The sequence below is a fragment of the Pogoniulus pusillus genome, chromosome 26, assembly GCF_015220805.1.
Source record: "Pogoniulus pusillus isolate bPogPus1 chromosome 26, bPogPus1.pri, whole genome shotgun sequence".
In the NCBI taxonomy this organism is placed as follows: Eukaryota; Metazoa; Chordata; class Aves; order Piciformes; family Lybiidae; genus Pogoniulus; species Pogoniulus pusillus.
The window spans coordinates 14,496,169-14,518,210 of NC_087289.1; the positions used below are offsets into that span (position 1 = coordinate 14,496,169).

At 38.8% G+C, this 22,042-nt stretch overlaps 1 protein-coding gene across 6 annotated transcripts in view; it reads left to right on the forward strand.

The window, feature by feature from the left end:
* TRIP12 (thyroid hormone receptor interactor 12) overlaps positions 1–18,157 on the forward strand; it is an 80,194-nt gene extending 62,037 nt beyond the window's left edge. For 4 of the 6 annotated variants that reach the window (XM_064165217.1, XM_064165220.1, XM_064165221.1 and 1 more), the window contains 18 exons: positions 45–236; positions 1,463–1,614; positions 4,217–4,389; positions 4,742–4,815; positions 4,906–5,105; positions 5,817–5,944; positions 6,202–6,353; positions 6,678–6,820; positions 7,140–7,296; positions 8,431–8,529; positions 9,026–9,140; positions 9,438–9,592; positions 10,091–10,255; positions 11,429–11,593; positions 13,909–14,022; positions 15,432–15,526; positions 15,718–15,821; positions 16,792–18,157. In XM_064165217.1, the coding sequence (XP_064021287.1) occupies positions 45–236; positions 1,463–1,614; positions 4,217–4,389; positions 4,742–4,815; positions 4,906–5,105; positions 5,817–5,944; positions 6,202–6,353; positions 6,678–6,820; positions 7,140–7,296; positions 8,431–8,529; positions 9,026–9,140; positions 9,438–9,592; positions 10,091–10,255; positions 11,429–11,593; positions 13,909–14,022; positions 15,432–15,526; positions 15,718–15,821; positions 16,792–16,988 (2,580 nt within the window). In that variant the 3' untranslated portion in view covers positions 16,989–18,157. The remainder of the gene's footprint in view (positions 1–44; positions 237–1,462; positions 1,615–4,216; positions 4,390–4,741; positions 4,816–4,905; positions 5,106–5,816; positions 5,945–6,201; positions 6,354–6,677; positions 6,821–7,139; positions 7,297–8,430; positions 8,530–9,025; positions 9,141–9,437; positions 9,593–10,090; positions 10,256–11,428; positions 11,594–13,908; positions 14,023–15,431; positions 15,527–15,717; positions 15,822–16,791) is intronic. The other 2 variants (XM_064165219.1, XM_064165222.1) reach the window with 1 other exon arrangement.
* The last annotated feature ends 3,885 nt before the right edge of the window (positions 18,158–22,042 follow it).

Below are 22,042 nucleotides of genomic sequence, written 5' to 3' on the forward strand. Positions count from 1 at the left end.
CCCTTAATACCTGCACAGTACAATACTGCCTTCCTGTATTTCAGGTGGATGGTGGAACAGAGTGCCTTGTAGAAATCCGTAGCATTGTCTCGGAGTCTGACGTCTCGTCATTTGAAATCCAGCATAGTGGGTTTGTTAAACAACTGCTACTTTACTTGACATCTAAAAGTGAGAAAGATGCTGTAAGCAGGGATATCAGATTGAAGAGATTTCTTCATGTATTTTTTTCTTCTCCAGTAAGTTTTCTTCTTTATTGTTTTGTCATTCTTGGTTTTCTATCACTCAGATTGTATTTAATGAAGAGGTTCAGCAGTGACCTCAACTATGGAGGGAATGTTGGGTTTATGCCTAAGAGGTATAACACTGCACCTTTAGCTTCATTTTGTATCATTACAGGTCATGAATTCTTTACAGGATTTTTTAATTGTGGGAAATTCCACATAACAGTGGAAAGAAAAAGTTCAAACTCAATTGTTTGAGTCTTCAACAACTTAGAAGTTATTCCTGACTTAAATTTATGTGGAAAGAGTTTGGGTAGTAATCTTATCACTTGCTCTTTAGTCTCAAATACTGCAAGAAGCTTGATTGTCCTGTTCTTAAAGGAAGAAATTAAAAGTGGAAGAGAGGACAGTAGATAATAGCATCTTTGTGGTGGTTTGGCTTCTATCCTGCCCCCCCACCTTTTTATAAACACTCAGCTAACTCAGAGGGGCTCTGGGAATATAAATGGAGCTATTTATTTACAGCTAGCACAATATACAAGCAAATATGTTCAATATATACAGTTAAATACAGAAATATACAAGGTAAAAACAATACAGAAGCACAACTCCCCTCCCAGAAACCTGAGTCCCCAGGAGGGGCTCTCAACCACCCCTGCACCTCCCCCTGCCCCTCTCAACCTTACCCCAATCCTGAGAAGGAAAAGAGGTGCAGCCAAGAGGTTAAGGAGCAAGGTTAGTGGCAGTGAGGTTAAGGAGATGTAGCTGAGTCTGAAGCCAAAAGCAGAGTGAGAGCAAAATGGAGAATGTTATCTAATGTTTACCCTTCTTGTTCCCATACTTCTCAGCGAGACTGTGAGAGAAGTTGACCTCACAATTGTTTTCCTTTTGACAGCTAAATTATCTACTTTCTCTCACCAAAACCTACTAGCACAATCTTTCATGAAGCTTACTGCTCATGTTTAAGGAGGGAATGCTTAAAATCTGGGCTGTTAAGTTGAAACCAGGAGAGACAAGCCTTTCATAGACTTGTGTGTCATTATTCAGCTGGTTATTCTAAATGCTGCTGTTATGTTAAGAGCAGTGATTCTTAATTTCTTTTTCTTTCAGTGCCTCTTTTTTAAGTTTTAAGGTTTGGTTTGGGGATGTTTTACTTAAACAGAGAAACAACAACTTGTGGTATAAATTGTATAAAATAGATTAATTTGGACACATAACTAAACAACTGGAATGTATTTCAGCTTCCTGGAGAAGAACCACTTGGAAGATTAGAGCCATTAGAAAACGCACCTTTGTTGGCATTAGTCCATAAAATGAACAATTGCCTCAGTCAGATGGAACAGTTTCCTGTCAAAGTGCATGACTTTCCTAGTGGAAATGGAACAGGGAGCAGGTAAGGATTAATGCTCAGGTAACAGATTGATTTGGAACTTGTTTTTTTTTCAAAACTTTTTTTCACTGCTAAAGGTTCCAAGAGGTAGTGGAAACTTTTGACCCTACTGAAGACAAAAGCAATTACAGTTTAACAATATCCAGATAAGTACAACCATTTGGGCTCCTCAATTCAAGAGAGATGTTGAGGTGCTGGAACGTGCCTAGAGAAGGGTGACAAAGTTGGTGAGAGGCCTGGAACACAAACCCTATGAGGAGAGGCTGAGGGAGCTGGGGTTGTTTAGCCTGGAGAAGAGGAGGCTCAGGGGTGACCTCACTGCTGTCTATAACTACCTGAAGGGAGGTTGTAGCCAGGTGGGGGTTGGTCTTTTCTCCCAGCAATAGAACAAGGGGACACAGTCTCAAGTTGTGCCAGGGAAGGTCTAGGCTGGATGTTAGGAGGAAGTTGTTGTCAGAGAGAGTGATTGGCATTGGAATGGGCTGCCCAGGGGAGGTGGTGGAGTCACTGTGCCTGGAGGTGTTCAAGAAAAGCCTGGCTGAGGCACTTAGTGCCATGGTCTGGTTGGTTGGCTAGGGCTGGGTGCTAGGTTGGACTGGATGATCTTGGAAGTCTCTTCCAACTTGGTTGATTCTATGATTTAACCAAATACTTGATTACCATTTTGAAATGTCTGTCACTTAGACTGAGGTTGGATGTGTCATTTTAAATGCAATCTCTGAAGTTTGAGCTCTAAAAACTGCTGTGATCCTTGTCCTCATGTAAATGCTGGCAAGAAATAATGTGCTTACTGCTGAGACACTGATATTTTTGTAGTGAAGTAATTAAACTGCTGAGAGTTTGTATTAGTCTGCTTAACTTTGTTATTCACATGAATTCTGTTCTTTAGTAGTGGATTGAGAGCTGTTGGCTATCAGCATAGTCCAAAATAACTGTTCACCTAGCTTTTGTCATAAGTTGGATTGCAAATGTAATCTGTCTTATTTTTCAGTAACAAATCTGAGTGACTGAAGATCTATTTCTACATTTTTTTTGTATTTTAATAAATCAACATTTTCCAGTGCATAGCACTTAGCAAATCTGTTCCAGTATAAGTTGCATATCTAGATATCTTTTGAAAGTGTTTTGTGGTGCCCACCAAAAGCCCAGCTTGATTATAGACATACTCTTGTGACTAGATAGGCATGAAGAGGAGAGGGGCATTGAAAATGAGTTTCTGAAAACTGTTCTTTTAAGTTTGAAATGCCAAAAGTCTTCTGTCTCTCAGTGAAGTGGTGTGGACTTTTGTTGCTAATTGTGACACAACATCCATTATAGTATTAGAACATCCATTATAGTATTAGAGCCTCATGCTATGGCATTAATCTAATTCATGTTGGACTGCAGTACTTTTTTTTTTGTGGAACTGTTAAAATCCATGGCAATGAATGCAACATGCAGATTCCTAATACTTGAAGGAGTTAATTGTCTAGATACTGGCTTTTGCAAATAGCATATACTCTGTAATCTTCCAGTGCTTCCTAGTATGTGCTCTCTGTAAAAACTGAGAACTACAGAAGTTTGAAAGCTGCTAATTGTGGAAGCAAAATTACTCTTTTTTTTTAATAGGAAAATTAAGGATGAGAAATCAGACTACTGCAGTATTGTTTGACTGCTAATCTTACTGTGGATTGTGCCAGTGAGGATTTCGAGGCGTTAATATTTGGTAGTCTTTCACTGGAAATTGAGGCAGGTTAATAGAGACCTGGAGAAGAGGAGGCTCTGAGGTGACCACCTTGTGGCTTTCCAGTATCTGAGAGGGCTACAAAAAAGCTGAGGAGGGACTTTTTAGGCTCTCAGGTAGTGACAGGACTAGGGGGAATAGAGCAAAGCTGGCGGTGGGGAGATTCAGATTGGACATGAGGAGGAGGTGGTTGAGCATGAGAGTGGTGAGAGCCAGGAATGGGTTACCCAGGGAGGTGGTTGAGGCCCCATGGCTGGAGGTGTTTAAGGCCAGACTCGATGAGGCTCTGGCCAGGCTGATCTAGGGTAGGGTGTCCGTGTCCATGGCAGGGAGGTTAGAACTAGATAATCTTTGTGGTCCCTTCCAACCCTGATCGATTCAATGCTATAATATAAGAAGTTTGTGTATAAAACTGGATTGTATAGTGAGATGGAGCATGTATGTGAAGCATGCCTGGGAAAAAATAACAGAACAGCTTTCAGGTTGTCTGTTCACATCCTCATTAAAAAAGTAAGTGAATGGACACTTGGGTTTTCCACCCTCAATTGTGATCCTTATTGTACTGCAGGTAAGCATAGCTCTAAATATCACATGGCATCAACTTGCTACTCAACTTCAGAGATGGTCAGTATAGGCCATACTGTAATTAGACCTTAGAGCAGATTTGCTCTTAATTTATTGAAAATCCAACTTGGATTCTGGTGTTCTTGCAGAGCAAAGTTTTCCATCTCCTTAATACCTTATTTTTGGAAAAATGATACTTTGAAGACATGAACTTGCAGATGCATGTATGGGCCTGCTTTAATGCCTTTTTTTTTTCTTTAATTACAACCATATATTAGATTCTTTGTGTAGCAACTTTTTTTCACAAATTATTTTGAGTTTTTCTCTTAACAGAGGATCCCAAGCTTTAAAATTCTTCAATACCCATCAATTGAAATGCCAGCTGCAAAGACATCCAGACTGTGCTAATGTGAAGCAGTGGAAAGGTGGTCCTGTCAAGATTGATCCTTTGGCTTTGGTACAAGCCATTGAAAGATACCTTGTAGTGAGAGGTATGTATAGATATTATGCAATCACATGTCAGGTTTGTACTGAAGACAAATGAGAGATACCCAGAAATTAACTTGTTGACAGGGAAGGAGACTAGCACTGAGGAAAGCCTTTCTTTTCTGGGACAAATATTTCTCCTGCAAACAGTTTAAACACTAACAGATACATAATCTGGTTGACTGTCAGATTGGCTGTAACTTGGCATTTTTGATGCTTAAATTTGTTTGATACTTGACAATTGTCTGAACTGTTTTATTACTATTTTAAACAAAGGAGTTGTGAAGGTTGGTACAAATGCATTGCTATATTTTGTGTGAAAACAAAGGAGGATCTCTTACTTTCCTCTTGCCTCAGGCTATGGAAGGGTTAGAGAAGATGATGAAGATAGTGATGATGACGGGTCAGATGAAGAAATAGATGAATCCTTGGTAAGCTTTTGCTCAGGGGTTAAGGATGGGGAAAGAAGAGCTAGCAACGCTTCCTAACTTCTGTGGTGGTGTGTTTTTGTTGTTGTTCAGGCTGCTCAATTCTTAAATTCAGGGAATGTGAGACACAGACTGCAATTTTACATTGGAGATCACTTGCTGCCATACAATATGACTGTGTATCAAGCAGTCAGGCAGTACAGTTTGCAAGCTGAGGAGGAGAGAGAATCTACAGACGACGAAAGCAACCCGCTAGGAAGAGCTGGGATTTGGACAAAAACACACACCATTTGGTAAGTTGGCTAGAGAAAACAGGGGACAACATTTCCAGTTTCCTAGATCTGTAAGCATAAAGAAGCTTTGCATTGCCAAATCTGCTTGAGGTATTTCAATCTTAGGAAGAATTCATTGTTAGCTACTGACATTCTTTCTAGCTCATGGGTAAAGCTAATGAACAAAACCCAGAGAATCTTAAATATTTGATGCTAAAAGGAGAGGAAATCATTCTTACTGTTAAGTAACTAACCACAAGCAGTAGACAATGTATCTGCAGCCTGCAAATGATAGTCTGCTTCATACTGACTTCCACAGTTGCTGTGCAGGTATATGTATCCTTTGACCATACTTTGCAAGGAGTGGTATTGATCTGTGGTTATACCAAACATTTTAACGTTCAGCAGTGTCTCTTTTTAATGCTAAAAAGTATTACTTAAAAGCAACCCATCATACAAAAAAACCCTCAAACCACTTCATATTTGTTGTTTATATACCTTCTGCTTCTTTTCCAATTCGTGGAACCAGAGCATTGCCATTTTTTCTCCCTTATATGACATTTTGGTTCTGAGAGCCTAGTTTCAAAGGCTGGATCTTATCCAACTGCATTGTTCTTGTCTTTTCACTTTTAACTGTCATGCTGGTAACCAAAACTGACCATCCTGTTAAATACTTTTGTTTCTATGTAAGTTAATATTTCACAAATGTGTCTTTAACTTTTACTTCTATAGGTACAAACCTGTGAGAGAGGATGAAGATGGTAATAAGGACTGTGTTGGTGGTAAAAGAGGAAGAGCACAAACTGCTCCCACGAAAACATCTCCTAGAAATTCTAAAAAGCATGATGAGTTGTGGCATGGTGAGTGTATTTCCTTGCTAATATGTTAGATGTGTGAAATCTTTGAAAGGATGGAGAGGAAGAGTGTTTGAAGACACCACAGTGTTTCTTTTAAAGCAAGTATTGTGTAAGAAAAGTAAATGTACATTAAGGTGTGTATTAAAACTATGTTACTTACTGAATTGTCTTAGCTGTTACAGGTAAGTGCTGTGACTTAATACTACCTAGGCTCCTAATTTTGGGATGACTTCTAATTAGTAACTTTTTTCCACCCCTAGATGGTGTATGCCCTTCGGTATTAAATCCTCTAGAAGTTTACCTCATCTCTACTCCACCTGAAAACATAACATTTGAAGATCCCTCATTAGATGTTATTCTTCTTTTGAGAGTTTTACATGCTATCAGTCGATACTGGTATTACTTGTATGATGTGAGTAGTCTTCTATTTAATTCTCATACTTGATACAGGCAACTCTGTCCTTTAAAGTAGCCTTCTTCCACTGTCAACTCCTCATTCAGAGTAACATGAATACTATCATCTTCCTTTTAAGTTCAAATAGAAATATTAGTCCTGAAAAGAAAATGAATGTTAATAATGTGCTTGGTATTCTTTATGGCTAGTCTGTATGACCAAAGTAGTATTGAAAGTTTGGGGATTTTTCTTCTTATGGTGATTGGAAGCACAGAAAAACCTCCTTAACAAAGACTTGATATTTCTTTAACTAGAAGTATATTGTTTTTATTTAACACACAGAATGCAATCTGCAAGGAGATAATTCCAACCTCAGAATTTATCAACAGTAAACTGACAGCAAAAGCAAACAGGCAGCTTCAGGATCCTTTGGTGATTATGACAGGAAATATACCAACTTGGCTGACAGAACTTGGCAAAACATGGTATGAATGACCTGCTGTATAGCTGTTCTATTGCTTGGATAGGAAGCTAAGGTGCATCATGTGTTAGAAGGCATTTGGAAATGCTGGGGGAGAGTAAAAGGTAGTCACAGAAGTCTTGCTATTTGCACAGTGACACTTGGAATAATGTTTACACCTCTGTTGCATAGTTTAAACCAGTTATTTTTCTGGAAATGTTAGAAGTTTCTGGAATTCTTTTTTATACTTCCTTCATATATTAAATTCCAGACTCTTGCTCATAAGCATAGTAACTAGAAGGGGAGTGTTGGAACCCAGCTAACTAATGCAATGCTCTTTACAGCCCATTTTTCTTTCCGTTTGATACCCGTCAAATGCTGTTTTATGTAACTGCTTTTGATCGTGATCGAGCCATGCAAAGACTACTGGATACTAATCCAGAAATCAATCAGTCAGATTCTCAGGATAGCAGAGTGGCACCACGACTGGACAGGAAAAAAGTAGGTATATCTTGTTAAAAATGGAATGAATTATCCCTTAATTTTTATATTGTCTTTAAGAACATTCTTGTTGGCAAGACTGATTTGTACCCATGAAGGGGAGGTTTCTTTTTATTCATTTAAGAACCCTCAAGTAGGAAGCCCAATGTCTTCTAGGTGTCAGTCAGTAGGTGGCAGAAGGGTCTAGGTTATGCTGCACTGCTTTCTCACATCCTGCTTGATTTCTGGAGTCTCTATGTAACTTCTGAAACTATACTCCAAGAATGAACTTGAAATTCTAGCTCTGTTAGTGATATTTCACTATGTTAGCTTGTAAACTGCTAGTTTTCTCCACATAGAATTCCAGAAGAATTACTGTTACCTGAGTGAACAAAGCCATGATCCTTGTGTTCTAGGAGAGTATTAAACATCCTTTCACATGATAAAACTAATATGCAACTGTTTTTTAAGTGTCTGACTTGAGCCTGGAGAGCTGTTATTTTAATTGGGTTTTGCTGTACAATGTAAGCCTGTTGTAGGGTCTTGAATACCTCTGGGGAAAAAGAAAAGAAACGGGATAATTTAGTTCCAACTAGAATATAGCAATCCCAGTGCTGTTGTAGGCTTTTACAGTGTGTTGTTTCTTTGGTCTGGTTTGGTTTTTTGGTTGGATGTTTGATTTGTTCTGTTCTTTGAAACCTGCAACTTTCCATGCTAGAGAATCCTCAGGGGCAGGGTATAAGAGTATTCCTTTTAAGTTGCTGGATTTTGGTATCTTTGTTCTGTGTTTTCCTCTCCTGCTACTAGTTTAAGGTATGTAACATCCCATGACAACACTTCCTTGCTGTGTTATAGTCCTGCTGTTGTATTCTTGGCAAGAGTGTAGTGTATGTTAGTTACACTGATAGTATAAGTATAGATAGTAAAGCATTGGTTTTTCATTTTATATCTTAACACTTTACTGCTAGTTGGCTTTCACGTAGAAGTAAGATTTGCTTTATCAAAGTATAAGCTTAGAAGTTACTGAACTGTGGAACTAGTAGCATGGGGTGGAAGAACTTGCTTAACTGATTATTTTTTTTCCTGTTGTAACTGCCTTGGGGAGCTGGGACTTACAGACATAATTTCACTACTTAAAACTTCTCTAATGTGTAGCGCACTGTGAACAGAGATGAGCTGTTGAAACAGGCAGAATCTGTGATGCAGGATCTAGGCAGTTCAAGAGCCATGTTGGAAATCCAGTATGAGAATGAAGTAAGTAACATCAATGCAGTCTAATGTAACCCTTTTTTAACTGAAGATTAATACAAGAAAGCTATGAATTTCTTAGTGACTTGTCAGACTCTTGAACCTTCCCATTACTGGTGCCACAAAATTCTGTCCATTAATTATCCCTAAGCCACTTGGTTGTGATTTTTAGTTGCTGGAAGTAACTTTGTCTACTAAACTTCGTGAGTCTTATTTTCCAGAGCACAATTTCTTTTGTAACTCCAAACAGCTTTGTGTATTTCCTCTATAATATCATTAGGTAGTTAATACTTTTTTTATCCCACCGTTATTCCCTCTACTGTGTGGTCTTTCCAAGCTGTCTGTCATGTAAATGTTGCATTTAGATTCTGTAGATGGTTTTTGCAGTGTCTTTGTAGCCAATAATATACTGTATTTCTAAGACTAAGTAAAGATTTTGATTCTCCATCTGACCTAATGGACTCATTTATCTATCTCACTTCCTTTCCACTCCCCACTGAAGGTTGGCACAGGCCTAGGCCCCACGCTAGAGTTCTATGCACTTGTATCTCAGGAACTACAGAGAGCAGACTTAGGCCTTTGGAGAGGGGAAGAAGTGACTTTAGCCAATCCAAAAGGTAAATGTTTTATTACCTCTAGTGTCAATATTGATATACTGGTGAGTCGATTCTGAGCTGACTTGAACTATGTGAATGGCTTTGATTGCGAGAGTACTTTAGTCTGTGTGCAGATACTATGCCTTAGTGTGCAGTTATCTTTGTGGGTTTTGCCAGTGTTGTAAGAAGCTTTAGGTTATGGTTCTCTGATAGCTGCTTTCAACCTTGTATAGACTTGGGTGTGTAATGAAACTAGTAGTGAGTGTGTCAAACATGAGGTTTTGACTTCTGTTTTTGTGTTTTCCTTTTCCTCAACAGGAAGCCAGGAAGGTACCAAGTACATCCATAACCTCCAAGGCCTTTTTGCACTTCCTTTTGGTAGAACAGCCAAGCCAGCTCACATTGCAAAAGTGAAAATGAAGTTCCGCTTTCTGGGGAAACTAATGGCCAAGGCAATCATGGATTTTAGGCTGGTGAGAATAAAGTGGAAAATGTGATTCTGAAGGGTTACATGAAAACTCAGCTTCTGGCTATTTGGGTTAAAAATAGTGTTAAGAGTTGCATGGAATGGTTTTCATCTTTAGCATTTGGGTGAGGATGGGAGAGAAGGAAGCAACAGAATTTTTTGTGGGAGAAAGACACTGTACATTGAAGACCTTTATAGTGGCTGTTGAGACCACAGTGAAAGAAGAAAAGGCAATTGCCTGCCATGTATTGCAGTCTCTTTCCAGTCTTCAAGATCAGTTTGGACCTATGATTCTAGCTGCTAGATTACTGCTTATTGTAATGTATATGTACTAGGTAGAGTTATGTATTCTTGACTGTAAATGTCTCAAGTGAAAACGGACACACACAGTACTTTGTGCCAGAACTATAAATTTGTAAATAGTATTTAGATGCAATCAAGAGATAAAATAGCAAAGGAATATCCTTTTGAAAGACAGTTAACGCTCAATATTTTTGATTTCCAGGTGGACCTCCCTCTTGGACTTCCTTTTTATAAATGGATGCTAAGACAGGAAACTTCCCTGACATCCCATGACTTGTTCAGTATTGATCCAGTAGTAGCCAAATCAATATATCACCTTGAGGATATTGTAAGACAAAAGAAAAGACTTGAACAGGACAAAACACAGGTGGGAAAGTAACCCTAAGAATGGAAGAGTGCATCTTCACACGGTTGGATTTTGTGAAGTACCTGTGATTGAGAGTGTCTGATAATGCCTTATAGTGATGATGACTTCAAAAACTATTCCTTTTATTAGAATTCTGTTACTAAATCAATGGCTAGTAATTATAACATGCTCTTTCTGTAATGTAGACTACAATATTAGAAATGGGTTCTTTTATGCAATTGAAATGTAGGCTAGAAGTGGCTAAAGCTGCCAGATGCTGGCTTGAACTAGACGCTCCTTTAGGTTCTCTTCAAAAACACTTAACCAGGCTTAATATGAGAGGAAAAAGAAATTCAACCTTGATTTCTGAACGTTCAAAAGACTTGGCTTTCTTCCTAATTGTTTTTGTCAATTCAGGTTTTCATGGAAGTGCCTTTAGTGGGCACTGATGAGCTGTATGCAGAACTGGTGTGAACTGGCTTCCTATGTGAGCACAGATTCTTTTGTAGATACAGGAGAGTCTGAATTTTTCATGGCTGTCTGCTCTTCACTGAACTTAGTACCATTCACTGTTGCAGAGTAGTGTTAAGGGGTCTTTGGCATGCATGCTTTCTAGCATCCAATGTTAATAAATGGTAGGTGGCAATAACCTAATTTATACTCTTAATACATCTGCTTTGTTACTAGCCAAGTTATTGCAAGCTTGTGGACCTTTGTTCCTCTTCACCTCACTGTCTCACTCTCTCTCCTTGATCACGGCTTTTAATTTTCCAACAAGAGTTTGAAAAACCTGAAACCTGGTGGATGAGAGCTGAAAAATGTCAGTATGCATGCAAATATGAATGCCATTAAGTATTCTAAGGAAAAAAAAATATAGCCTAAGAGCCTTAAGACTATTTTACATCTCTTTGTCTTGCAGTAGTATTTTCTGAATATGCAAGAAGTAATTCCAAAATTGCTAGAAAAAAGTAGTGTATTGTTAGTGTCCTTCAGGTTTATCTATTAAGAAAGTTCATTTGGTTTGTCTTGGTTTACTGTTATGTATGAAAAACATAGAAGGAAAGCAAGGACTGTGGTAATAGTATTAATAGCAATATTCTTATGGACATGTTTGCTGTGTCAAAACTGCTTTAGAAGGCTTAACTATTGGATAAGTTAACATGAATGAATTGTTCTTATTTCCAATTTTTTTAGACCAAAGAAAGTCTACAGTATGCATTGGAGGCTCTGACTATGAATGGCTGTTCAGTGGAAGATTTAGGGCTGGACTTCACACTTCCTGGTTTTCCTAATATAGAACTGAAAAAAGGGGGGAAAGATACACCAGTTACCATCCACAACTTAGAGGAGTACCTCAGAGTATGTAAAAGCAAAGTTAGGACTAAAAATGTCTTTATTCTTCCTCATCTGCTTCCCAAGTAGTTTGCTTCCGTATATATTTTGCTTCATTCTTGTGAACTGGTGCACAGCAATAATTTTCCCACTGATTGCTTCTCTTCTGTACCAGTTTATTGCTCCAGAAACTATTTGAATCCTAGTCAGCACACCCAACAGGAGGTTTTTCATAGTACAAAAAAGTTTGGTTTATACATTATGAACTCATCAGAAGTGCTCTGTGGGTGCTTTTTGGTTTGTTTTTTGGGAGTTGGTGTGGGTTTTGGTGGGTTTGGGGTTTTGTTTGGTTGATTGGCTTGTTCTTTGTTCTGCTTGTTTCATTGTTTCTGTGTTGTTGGTGGTCTGTTGTTTTGGGGTTGTTTGTTTTTTGATAAAAGGTGTAGATGGAGTAATTTGAGCTGTGGACTTTTGGACTCTTAAATTCCCAGACCTGGGGGTGATAATTTGTTTGTGATAGTGGTTTAGCACCTGCTCTCCTCACTTCAGTGGACTTGGAGCTGCTGTAATAATAGTGAATTTTTGGAGTCACATTTCTAAGCAGCTCTGATGCTGTAATTTCCTTTTTAGTTTTACAGCCTGTTGTGTGAAAGTGTAAGGGTATGTATCTTAGCTGAAGTTCACTGTTTGACTCTTATAGGAAGACTATAGGATGCTAATAGGCTTTCCAGTAGCTTTCTGGAACAGATACTCATCAATTATTGGGAAAGGGTTAAATACTTGCCTCAAGATTCCAGCAGTATCAGTGAGATAGTGATTCAGTTCATAGAATGGTTTGGGCTGGAAATGACCTTTAAAGTTATCTAGTTCTAGCTCCTCGATCACGAGCAGAGAGCCCTTCTGCTAGACATGGTTGCTCAAGGCCTTGTCCAACCTGGTCTTGAACATCTCTGGGGAGTATGTTCCACAACATCACTGGGCAACCTGTTGCAGTGTCTCACTGCCCTCACAGTAAAGAATTTCTTCCTAATATTCAGTCTTAATCCATCAAGACTCTTCCAGCTTCAATTCATTCCCCCTCATCCTGTCACTACAAAGGCCTTGTAAAAAGTCCTTCCCCAGCTTCAAGTACTGGAAGCCTTCTTTAAAATTTCCCCAGAGCCTTCTCTTCTCCAGGATGACCCCCCCCAACTCTTGACAACCTGTCCCCATATAGGAGGTGCTCCAGCCCTCTGAGCATCTTTGTGATGCATCTTTAAATGTCTTTCAAGTTTATCCCAGCATTCCAGGTCAGAACTTGTAACACATGAAAAAATACAATAACTGTGTTGAGAGCACATCTTTTATAACCAGCCTTTGTTTCCTGTTAGATGTGAGGGTGTTTAAGAGAAGTGTAACCATCTGACAAAAGAAGCTGAACTTGGCAGCCTGCCATGTATGACCTATTTCTTAATGTAGTGGAGAAACACTGGCTGCAGGAGATGTGTTAGAAATTTGGTCATTTGTGTCATGTCTGTTTCCTCCCCCAGCAGTGATTATTGTTTCAGTATGTGCTATCCATTTCAGAAGGTGAAAACTGCAGATTAAGCAAACCAACAAAACCACACAAAAAGAGCAATAATAAAAGACAAAAAGAACCCTGAAACTAAAACAACTCTCTCCCCTTCCCAAAAAAACCTGCAACATGAAACAAAGAAAGAAAAAGCTACACATAAAGATTGAGAAAAAACAAACTTAAAACCCCACAGGAACTGCACACAAAAAAGCCCCAGCTACTATCTTTTGCCTTATGATTCTCGACCAAGTCCTCAGTAACATGAAGTGAGGATTTGTTTTAAAGTATTTTGTGAATGAGTTTATTTTAACCATATACTATCAATTCCATGTATTTGACCTTGTTTTATTTAACAAAAAAAAGGGGAGGGCAAACAAGTAGTTCAAATTCTGTATGGTTTCTGTATAGGGTGTCCTAAAAATCTGTGGTTGGTTGAACTTGAGACTACTTTTGCTAATATTCATTGACCAAACCACAGGAGAAAGCTGTCAAGGAAAAAAAAAACACCAGGAACAATGAAAGATTCCAAATCAAACGAAAAAAAACCCCAACCCAGTTAATTTTAAGTCTATTGTATTGCAGCAGCATTATGTTTACATGCAGTAGGATGGGCTTTTAAAATCAGTGCTGTAAAGCATCTCTCCTAGTCAGTTAACTGTGCATAACTACAGTAAGTGTATAGCTAGTTTTTTGTAGAGGTTACTTCTGCCAGCTGTAGTCTCTTGTACAGTAGTGATCATTCTGTGCTGCTTTCTGTTCACATGGCTTTTTTCTTTCTTTCTTGCAGTTGGTTATTTTCTGGGCACTGAACGAAGGTGTTGCCAGGCAGTTTGACTCATTCAGAGATGGATTTGAATCTGTGTTTCCCCTCAGTCATCTTCAATACTTTTATCCTGAGGAGGTTGGTAAATGAGTTTGTCGTGATGCTTTTGTAACCTTATTTGTGGAGAATCTGAGCCTAGATATGCACTGGATGCTGCATTTGTGAGAGTGTGATTACATTTCTGGTGCAAGTTTGTAAAACTTGGTGTCCATCGAACTGCACAGTTAAGATTTCTATGTTTGGTTATTTGATGCTCTTATTAATAGCACCATTTTTGTTAAAATCAAAAATATATATCTTTTTGAGAAGTACTTAAATTTAGGTACGTAGGTTATCTGTACTGGTGTGGATACTTCCATTTCTTGTGTTGCAGTTTCTCTTAGTACCTATAGATTTATATATTCATAGAATGGTTTGGGTTGGAAAGTTTCATCTAGTTCCAATCCTCTACCCCACCATGGGCAGGGACACCTTCCACTAAACCAGCTTGTTCCAAGCCTCATCCAGCCTGTCCTTGAACACCTCTAAGATGTTCATGTAGATATAGATATGGATGCTACCTGGATGCTCTTTGACAAAAGCTGTAAACAGTAAGGGGAGATTCAGATGAAAGGGTAAAGAATAAAGATAGTTTTGCTTTGTTCTCACCATGCACTCTTACCATTTTCCTGTGAAACTTTATGGTATATGTGATACTGTCATTTTGTCTTGTTTGGCTTGGCTTGATACTTGCTTCTGCATGGAAACTTTAAAATGTGGACACTGCTTTGTTGCTCATCTGCTAACATGGTTGAGCAAAATGAAGCCTAGGAGTAGCATGAGATAGAATATGTGTATCGATGGCATATACATGTAATCTCATGTTCTGTTGCTGATAGCTCTCCAGACATTTCAACCTTTTAACAAACCATTTGTAAACTATCCTGAAGAACTTGTAAAATTCTTCTGTCAGCTGTCAGACCTGATTTTATTGAGGCTGAGGCTTCACAGCTCCTCATGCACCCTGTGAAGCTTTTCATGTTTTGGCTGTAGCCTGTCATCTCTGCTTGCCTAGGTGCATAGAAAGAACAAGAAAAATAATTCACGTACAAAACTGCTATTTGGCAGATCCATCTCTGTCTAATGACTTTTTTTTTCTTTCAAAGAAGAGCTCAGGCTTCAGAAAACCAAATGTAAACACTATTTTTCCTGTTCCCTTAGGTTTGGTGAGTTTTCCAAAAAGTTAAAAGATTCTCCAGTGTAAATTGCTTATGAAGATATAGATATAATCCAGACGAGATGCTGGATGTATGTAAAGGCAGATTCAACAGTTGAGGCTGACGCTAGGATGAAGCTGTTGCAAAGTCTGTGGGGGGATTGCTTGGAGTGGCTGAGGTGGTTCTGCAGTAAGGCATTCTGGAAAGCAGAAGCTGTTTAGCGTAGACAATACTTGTTCTGCCTCATGTGCTGAAGGGGAAAACTTACTTCTTTCTTTTTTGCCTTTATAGTTGGAGCAGCTCTTGTGTGGCAGTAAAACAGACACTTGGGATGCAAAGACTTTAATGGAGTGTTGCAGGCCAGATCACGGTTATACACATGACAGGTAATGTGGTGGTGGGCTGTTAAAAACACAGCAATAGTAGCAATGTATACATATTTTGATACTACTATTCTGGGTAAAGGAACTGGATTTATAGTTGTTTGAAAATACTTATGCTATACTGATTATAAATCTGGTGCACTTATTTCAACTCTGAATAAAATGCTGATAACCTTTACTTTCCCCCCCCTTAGTCGAGCAGTGAAGTATCTGTTTGAGATCCTCAGTAGCTTCGATAGTGAGCAGCAAAGACTGTTTCTTCAGTTTGTGACGGGTAGCCCCAGACTGCCTGTAGGAGGTAGGTTTTGTTATGTAGTGCTACGTCTGAGATTGTTGTTATTAATGCATTTCAGAAGTTCTTTCAGTGTGGTGCAAAAGTTACTTCACTCTGTATTTTAGAAGTAACATTCTTGTTTGACAGTTCTGGGTTTAGAAGTGGCTGGGTAGACTTCATGTAGAATTCTCCAACTTTGGTGTTGTGCCAATTGACAATTCCATCTGCTCCCTACAGGCTTCATTTCTGCTACCAGATAACCTGACAGAGGGCAAAAAATGCTTCAGATTTTAAGCAGAATTGAAAACTTAATGCACCTCTACCTTAGAAATGCAGTATTAAGTTATGACAAAACAAAATGATGCGTTGCTATCTGGAAACAATAACCTTTTTTCTAGGAAGTAGACAATAATAGTGCGGTAATAAACTTTAATTTCTCCCCCTTTTGAATTTCAGAATTTAGATGAGAAGCAGTGAGGAAAACTGAAGAATTTGCTGCCTTTGCTAGGGACAATTATAGAATACATATTTCACTGTATTATCAGCTGAATGTTTTGCACGTGAAAACTTAAGGACGCATCTGTTCCACCACAGAGGTTCTTTAGGGTCTGGGGGAAAGAGTTGTGTGGGTTTTGTTTTAAAGTATTTTAGAGCTCTTTTGGGGAGAGATGGCACAGAGAGGAGTGAGGATTAGGATTGTAAAACTGCTTTGTAGGAACGAAAATAATATACTAGTTGGGAAACTTTTGAGAGTTTTAGTATGAAACCAACAAACTCTTTTAAAAAAAGTACTAACATTGTATATAACCTATTAGAGATCACAGAATTGAAAAGCAGGCTCGCTACATGGTCTTATGAAGTCATATTCTTAAGGCTTGTTAATGAAGATGGGGTAGTTGAGAGGCATGTATCTGTCACAGATAGAGTCTAAGGTGTTAACCAGGTTCTCAAGAGAACAACCTCACTATGTATGTTCCTTTTTCCTCGCTGATAGGCTTCCGAAGTTTGAATCCTCCCTTGACAATTGTACGCAAGACATTCGAGTCTACAGAGAACCCAGATGATTTCTTACCCTCAGTCATGACTTGTGTGAACTATCTCAAATTGCCGGACTATTCAACTATTGAGATAATGCGTGAAAAACTCTTGATAGCTGCAAGAGAAGGGCAGCAGTCATTCCATCTTTCCTGATCACAATGAAAAATGCAATGTCTGCCTGTTACAGCAAAAGAGAAACTCATGATTCTTTTCTAAATATATCACCTGAGTCAAGGAAACGTGTTACGCCTTCTTGTTGTAGAAAAACGGCTTGCAGATTATAAACAAAGACACTTGGTTGATATTCATTAAAGGCCCTTATGGACTTAAAGTGATCAGGCCCTAAAAGTTGTTGTGACAAGGTTTCTTTAGCAAGTTCTTGTTTAAATTATCATTTATTTGATGAGTGAAGTTTTTAACTTGCTTTGCTGTGTGAAATTTAAAAAGGGATGTTTTTTCCAGGCTGGAACAATAAATGTCGCTGTGCAGTTTAATACCGGGCTGTGTGTATCCATCTAGCTAAGTCTGAAGTTTTTCCTCCAAAGACAACTTTTGTACATAAGTACAGAAATTAAAATACACCATGTATTTGACAAACCTAGTTTAGTAGACTAGTTCTGTGTACGCTCACCTGCCTCTAATTTTACCCATCCTCATGTATTGTCTGATGTGCAATTCACTTGGTTCTTTTTGTGTGCAACATTCAACAAATGTTATGTTTTGGTTAGCGTGGGCATTTAACTGCTCCATGCCTCTTTCTCTGATTAAGATAATTTAAATTTTACTGAAATAAAATATATATTGTCAATATAATTCAGCCTTTGTAACTAGGTAGAACCTTTCTTATAGCATAGTTTTACTGTAGTGGTAGGATATAATTGCGACAGTCTTTACCAGTCGATGCTCTAGAGCTGTTTACACAGTGATTCAGGCAGCAAAAAGCCTCTCGCTGGAGGCTAGGAAGAATTCTTTCTTTGATGTAGTTGAAGTCCAACAGCTTGGGCTGGCCATTGTGTATTGTGGTAAGGCCAGAGCATTTTGAATCAATGTAAAGTTTTTTAAAAGACAAATTAGTTGTTTCATTCCCTGTTTAAGTAAACAGTTCCTGGTTACTTTTGTAGTTTTTTCTCTTCCTCCCTCCCTGCCCTTAGTGCTAGCTTTGAACAAAAAAAACAGTTCAGCCTTTGTCTTTTGACACAGATAAAGCACCTGTAAGCAATGCTCTGTCCAACTGTTTCATGTGCTGATTTCTCAAATCTGCAATAATTTACTTCATCAGGTTAATGTTTTTACCTGAATATAAATAAAAAACCTTTGCTTCACCTTTTTGTTCATAGTTTTGTACTGTATGCATAAAGTTCAATTGTGTAAATTACTGTAATGCAAGTAAATCATCCTATATCTACTTGGCTAACAGCCTGCAACTTGTGGATGATTTACTACTAAAACAAGACCTTTTAAGGCCTCCATCTCAGAGGGAATTTTTTTTCCTTTCTATGGGTTCAAAAAACAGGCAATTACAAATCTTCCTGAGATGTTCATCTCTATGGAAATGTGATAGTTAATTATTTTTATTCAACTTTGAGAAATCAAAATTCATTTCAGTGCTTAGAAATTGTTACATTCTGGCTAATTAGGCTAGTATTTCCCCTCAACTAACAAGCTTTCTTTTATCCAGCAGAAGAATTTGTACTTCCAGAATATGTAATGGACATTCTTCCAGTGAACATTCACAGAATATTACATGTGGTTGCTCATACCAGTGCCACTGGAATGTAATGCAAATCTGTCATGAGCATGAGTAGAATGTGAAGTCCTTGCACAAAGAACCTGGTAACAGAACAGTTTCTACTACAGTATTAGAACTGAAAGAAGATGCTTCACACTGTACATATAATAAAGGTAGTGCACAGTGCGGCATAGTTTTCATAAAACTTCAAGGCAGTATTTAAACTATGGACTGGTGTTTAAATTGTTCTGATAACTTGATCAATCTGAGCACAAAAAAAAAAAGTGTTTATAGTATGTGGATAGAAATTTGTTCATTTTTTAAGGTTCTATATTTTCAAAGAAACTGACTTGTAAAAAAAAAAGCTAATATTTTGTATTAAAACAACGTGTACTGATATTTTTTTTCACCCATGTTGTCTCCCTCTAGAATCTAGACATTTTGAGGAGCTTTCAGATTTGATATTACAGCTATGATATAACTGTTTCAGTGGGAAAATCAGTTGTTGGTCGCCTGTTTTAAAAAGGAGGGGATGCAAATGAGTACCTTGTAGCCATAATTTTTGTTGTACTGGCTGGTATCTTCAGTACAGACAATAGATGTAGTTGGCCTGAAAAGTGAGTTTTTTTGGGTAACACTTTTTTCTTTTCTCCCCTACCAGGGCAATTCTCAGTGTGTTAGAAGAGCAGTCTATCTGAAGAGGTAAAGATAGGAAATGATAAGAATAAACTGAAGAGTCACAGTTCCCATGAGTGCAATGTTTTCCTGCAAACAGAAATGTATGTGAGAGGAGCTGAGAACAAGTGGAGGGTTGGGAAAAGATGTCAGAGATTCCTCCTTCTCAAGAACTTTGGATTAAGGGAGAAGCTCACTTAAATAAATCATAGGTGTGTGCAGATGTTGAGGGCTGTGTGGCCCTCAGAAGAACGTGTAGTTGTCCTAGTATTGAACTGCTTCATAGATCTTTAGAAGGTATGGTAGTAGGTACAAGAATTTTAACTTGTGAAAATGCAGGATTATTCTTGATTTTTAATGGTAATTTTTGGAGAACACCTGCCATCAGTTACTACTTTGGGTGAGATTTATGTCCTTAATGAACATGAGCAAAAAATCATTTGTGGAAGGAAGTATCACCCAGGCATTGACGGCTGCTACTGAACTTGTGCAATGGTTTGGGGTTTATTAGTTTATTGTGTTGGTGGTGTTAGATGTTTGCTTTACACAGAAATCTTCATTTGTGTAGGGAACTTTTAAGTAGTGTCATATCTGACATAAATTACTAAATTATGGTGTACAAGAATTCCAAGTATGTGTGAAATCCCCATGCCCATTGCCAAACTTTATCAGATGTTCACATACAGACTGCTTACTTAACTGAACTGCCTGGATTCTTCTTTCCTTTCAACCATACCTTTATATTTTGTGTTATATTCAGCTGCCCTCTGCTGAGAAGGTGGGTCATCAGGGGCAGAGTGACTGCATCACTTGTGCCTTCTTTTTTCTGACCACTGTTGGAGACAGATCTGTTATCTGTGGTTTCTGGGCCTGTTTTCAGCAGTCTATCTACAGTTGTGTGATACTGGTTCCCATCATCTGAGAAGCCTGTACCTTTGCAGAGGGCTCTCTTAACAGGAAATGAAGGTCTTCCTGAGCCTCTAGGATAATACCTTGTTTTAAATGTGCATATTCCTTCCTCAAGCCAAAATACCTTTTCCATAGCTAAAGCTGTTGACAGAATGGTGGGTGGAGGGGGAATCTTTGAGATGCATTAGAATAAAAGAGGTTGGAAGGGGGGGACAATTTCATTGGTTGGTCAGCTTTTTCAGGACTTGGAAAAGCACATACAAGTAAGTTTGTACCTCAGTCAAAACAACTGGCCTTAGGCTTTGCCTCTGACCAAAAGAATACCTCAAGGTTGATCAAACACTATCAAAGTGATACCTGGAAAAGGCAAGTCTGCTTCAGCTGTGAACCATGATTATGCTTTATGAGTGGCTCTCACTCTGCACTATCATTTGTCACTAAACCAACAGTGCTTATTGCTTCACCGATGCCATTTAAATTCAGCTAATTAACTAATGCAAATAGCCTACAGTTCTAGATGTTACTTTTATCCATGTCAGAGGACAAAAAAGCCTCCTTCATGCATACCATGCTCTCCACACTTCTCAGCAACAAGACATGGTTCCGCTGCAGAAATCCAGCAGTGTCCCCAAGGGCATATGGCAGTCTTAGTCTCCTTGTCTTGCTGATTCATCTGCAGCCTCAGCAGTTTCAGACATGTAGCTATAGAAACCAGGATTTTGTAACATAACTGCCATCAGATGGCTTTTTTTGTGAGACCATCTTGCATTCCAGTTGTGTCCTGGGCTAACAGTCTACTCACAACCCCTCTCTCCCCCATCATGGATGGGAGAGGAAGTAATGTAAAAAGCAGTGGGTTGAGAGAGTTCAGTAAGATGCCAGAATGCATACTTACAGTAGCCTATTTGCAGGAAAGTGCAGCAGAATGCAGAAGTCAGTGACCTTTCACCACCCAACTGCAACCCTCAGCAGAAACACCCCAAACCCAGAAATCGGAAGCAGCAACTGGAAGAGGAAGCCTTTCATGTTACAACCTGAACTGAAGACCCATGATGCTTGGCTCCAGCCACCACTTTCATTTTGAGGCTGGCATGATGGCAGCATGGCACTGAGTTTCAGAAGCAGATTCACCTCAACCCATGACAAAGTGTCAGTAAAACCTTCTTGGTTTTGACAGCTGTGGGACACCTGATCGTGAGTTGTGACAGATCCTACGTGTCCGTAACACCAGGTAGCAAGAAGCTAACAGTTAGTGGAGATCACAGTGGGATTTACTTTGTGCATGAATTACTTCGTGAGAGGTAGTTTTGGATTCCTGAAGCAATCTTTGGCAGTGTGCTTTCATGGGTAAAAACTGTCATCTCATTGAGAAAACAGTGATGGGAGTTAAAGCTAGACATGAAATTGTAGAAGGAGCAACTTCATGACCTAGTTAACATTAACTCAGGAGCTCTCTGCCCCTTCTCCAGCAGCGTGGATGTCTTAAAACGTTTGTCTCTTCCAAAAGTAAGTCAGCTACAAAACAACTTGTATTAGGTAAGCAGAGTTGACAGCTGTGTAGCAAATTCTTCCACTTCATTGTGGAAGGAGCATTAGTTAATAAAATGGAAGCTGTTACAATACTAAAAGTAATGTAGAGACTTAAAAGATAGTATTGTGTCTTCCCAATGGCACAGCATCAACTTTATACAGCTGCATGTGACTCTTGTCTTCTGTTGTCCTTGCTGTTGCTGCATACATTCCGTTTGCCTTCCATGCAGTGGTTTGCTGGTTTACTCTCTTCACAGCTTATTTGTCATGAGTTCACACTCAAGCATGTCCAACTGCTCTCTTCTTACTAAGGATTTAAAGGTTTTATCCTTCTGTGCTGGAGAAGACTCCTGGCCAAAAGGCA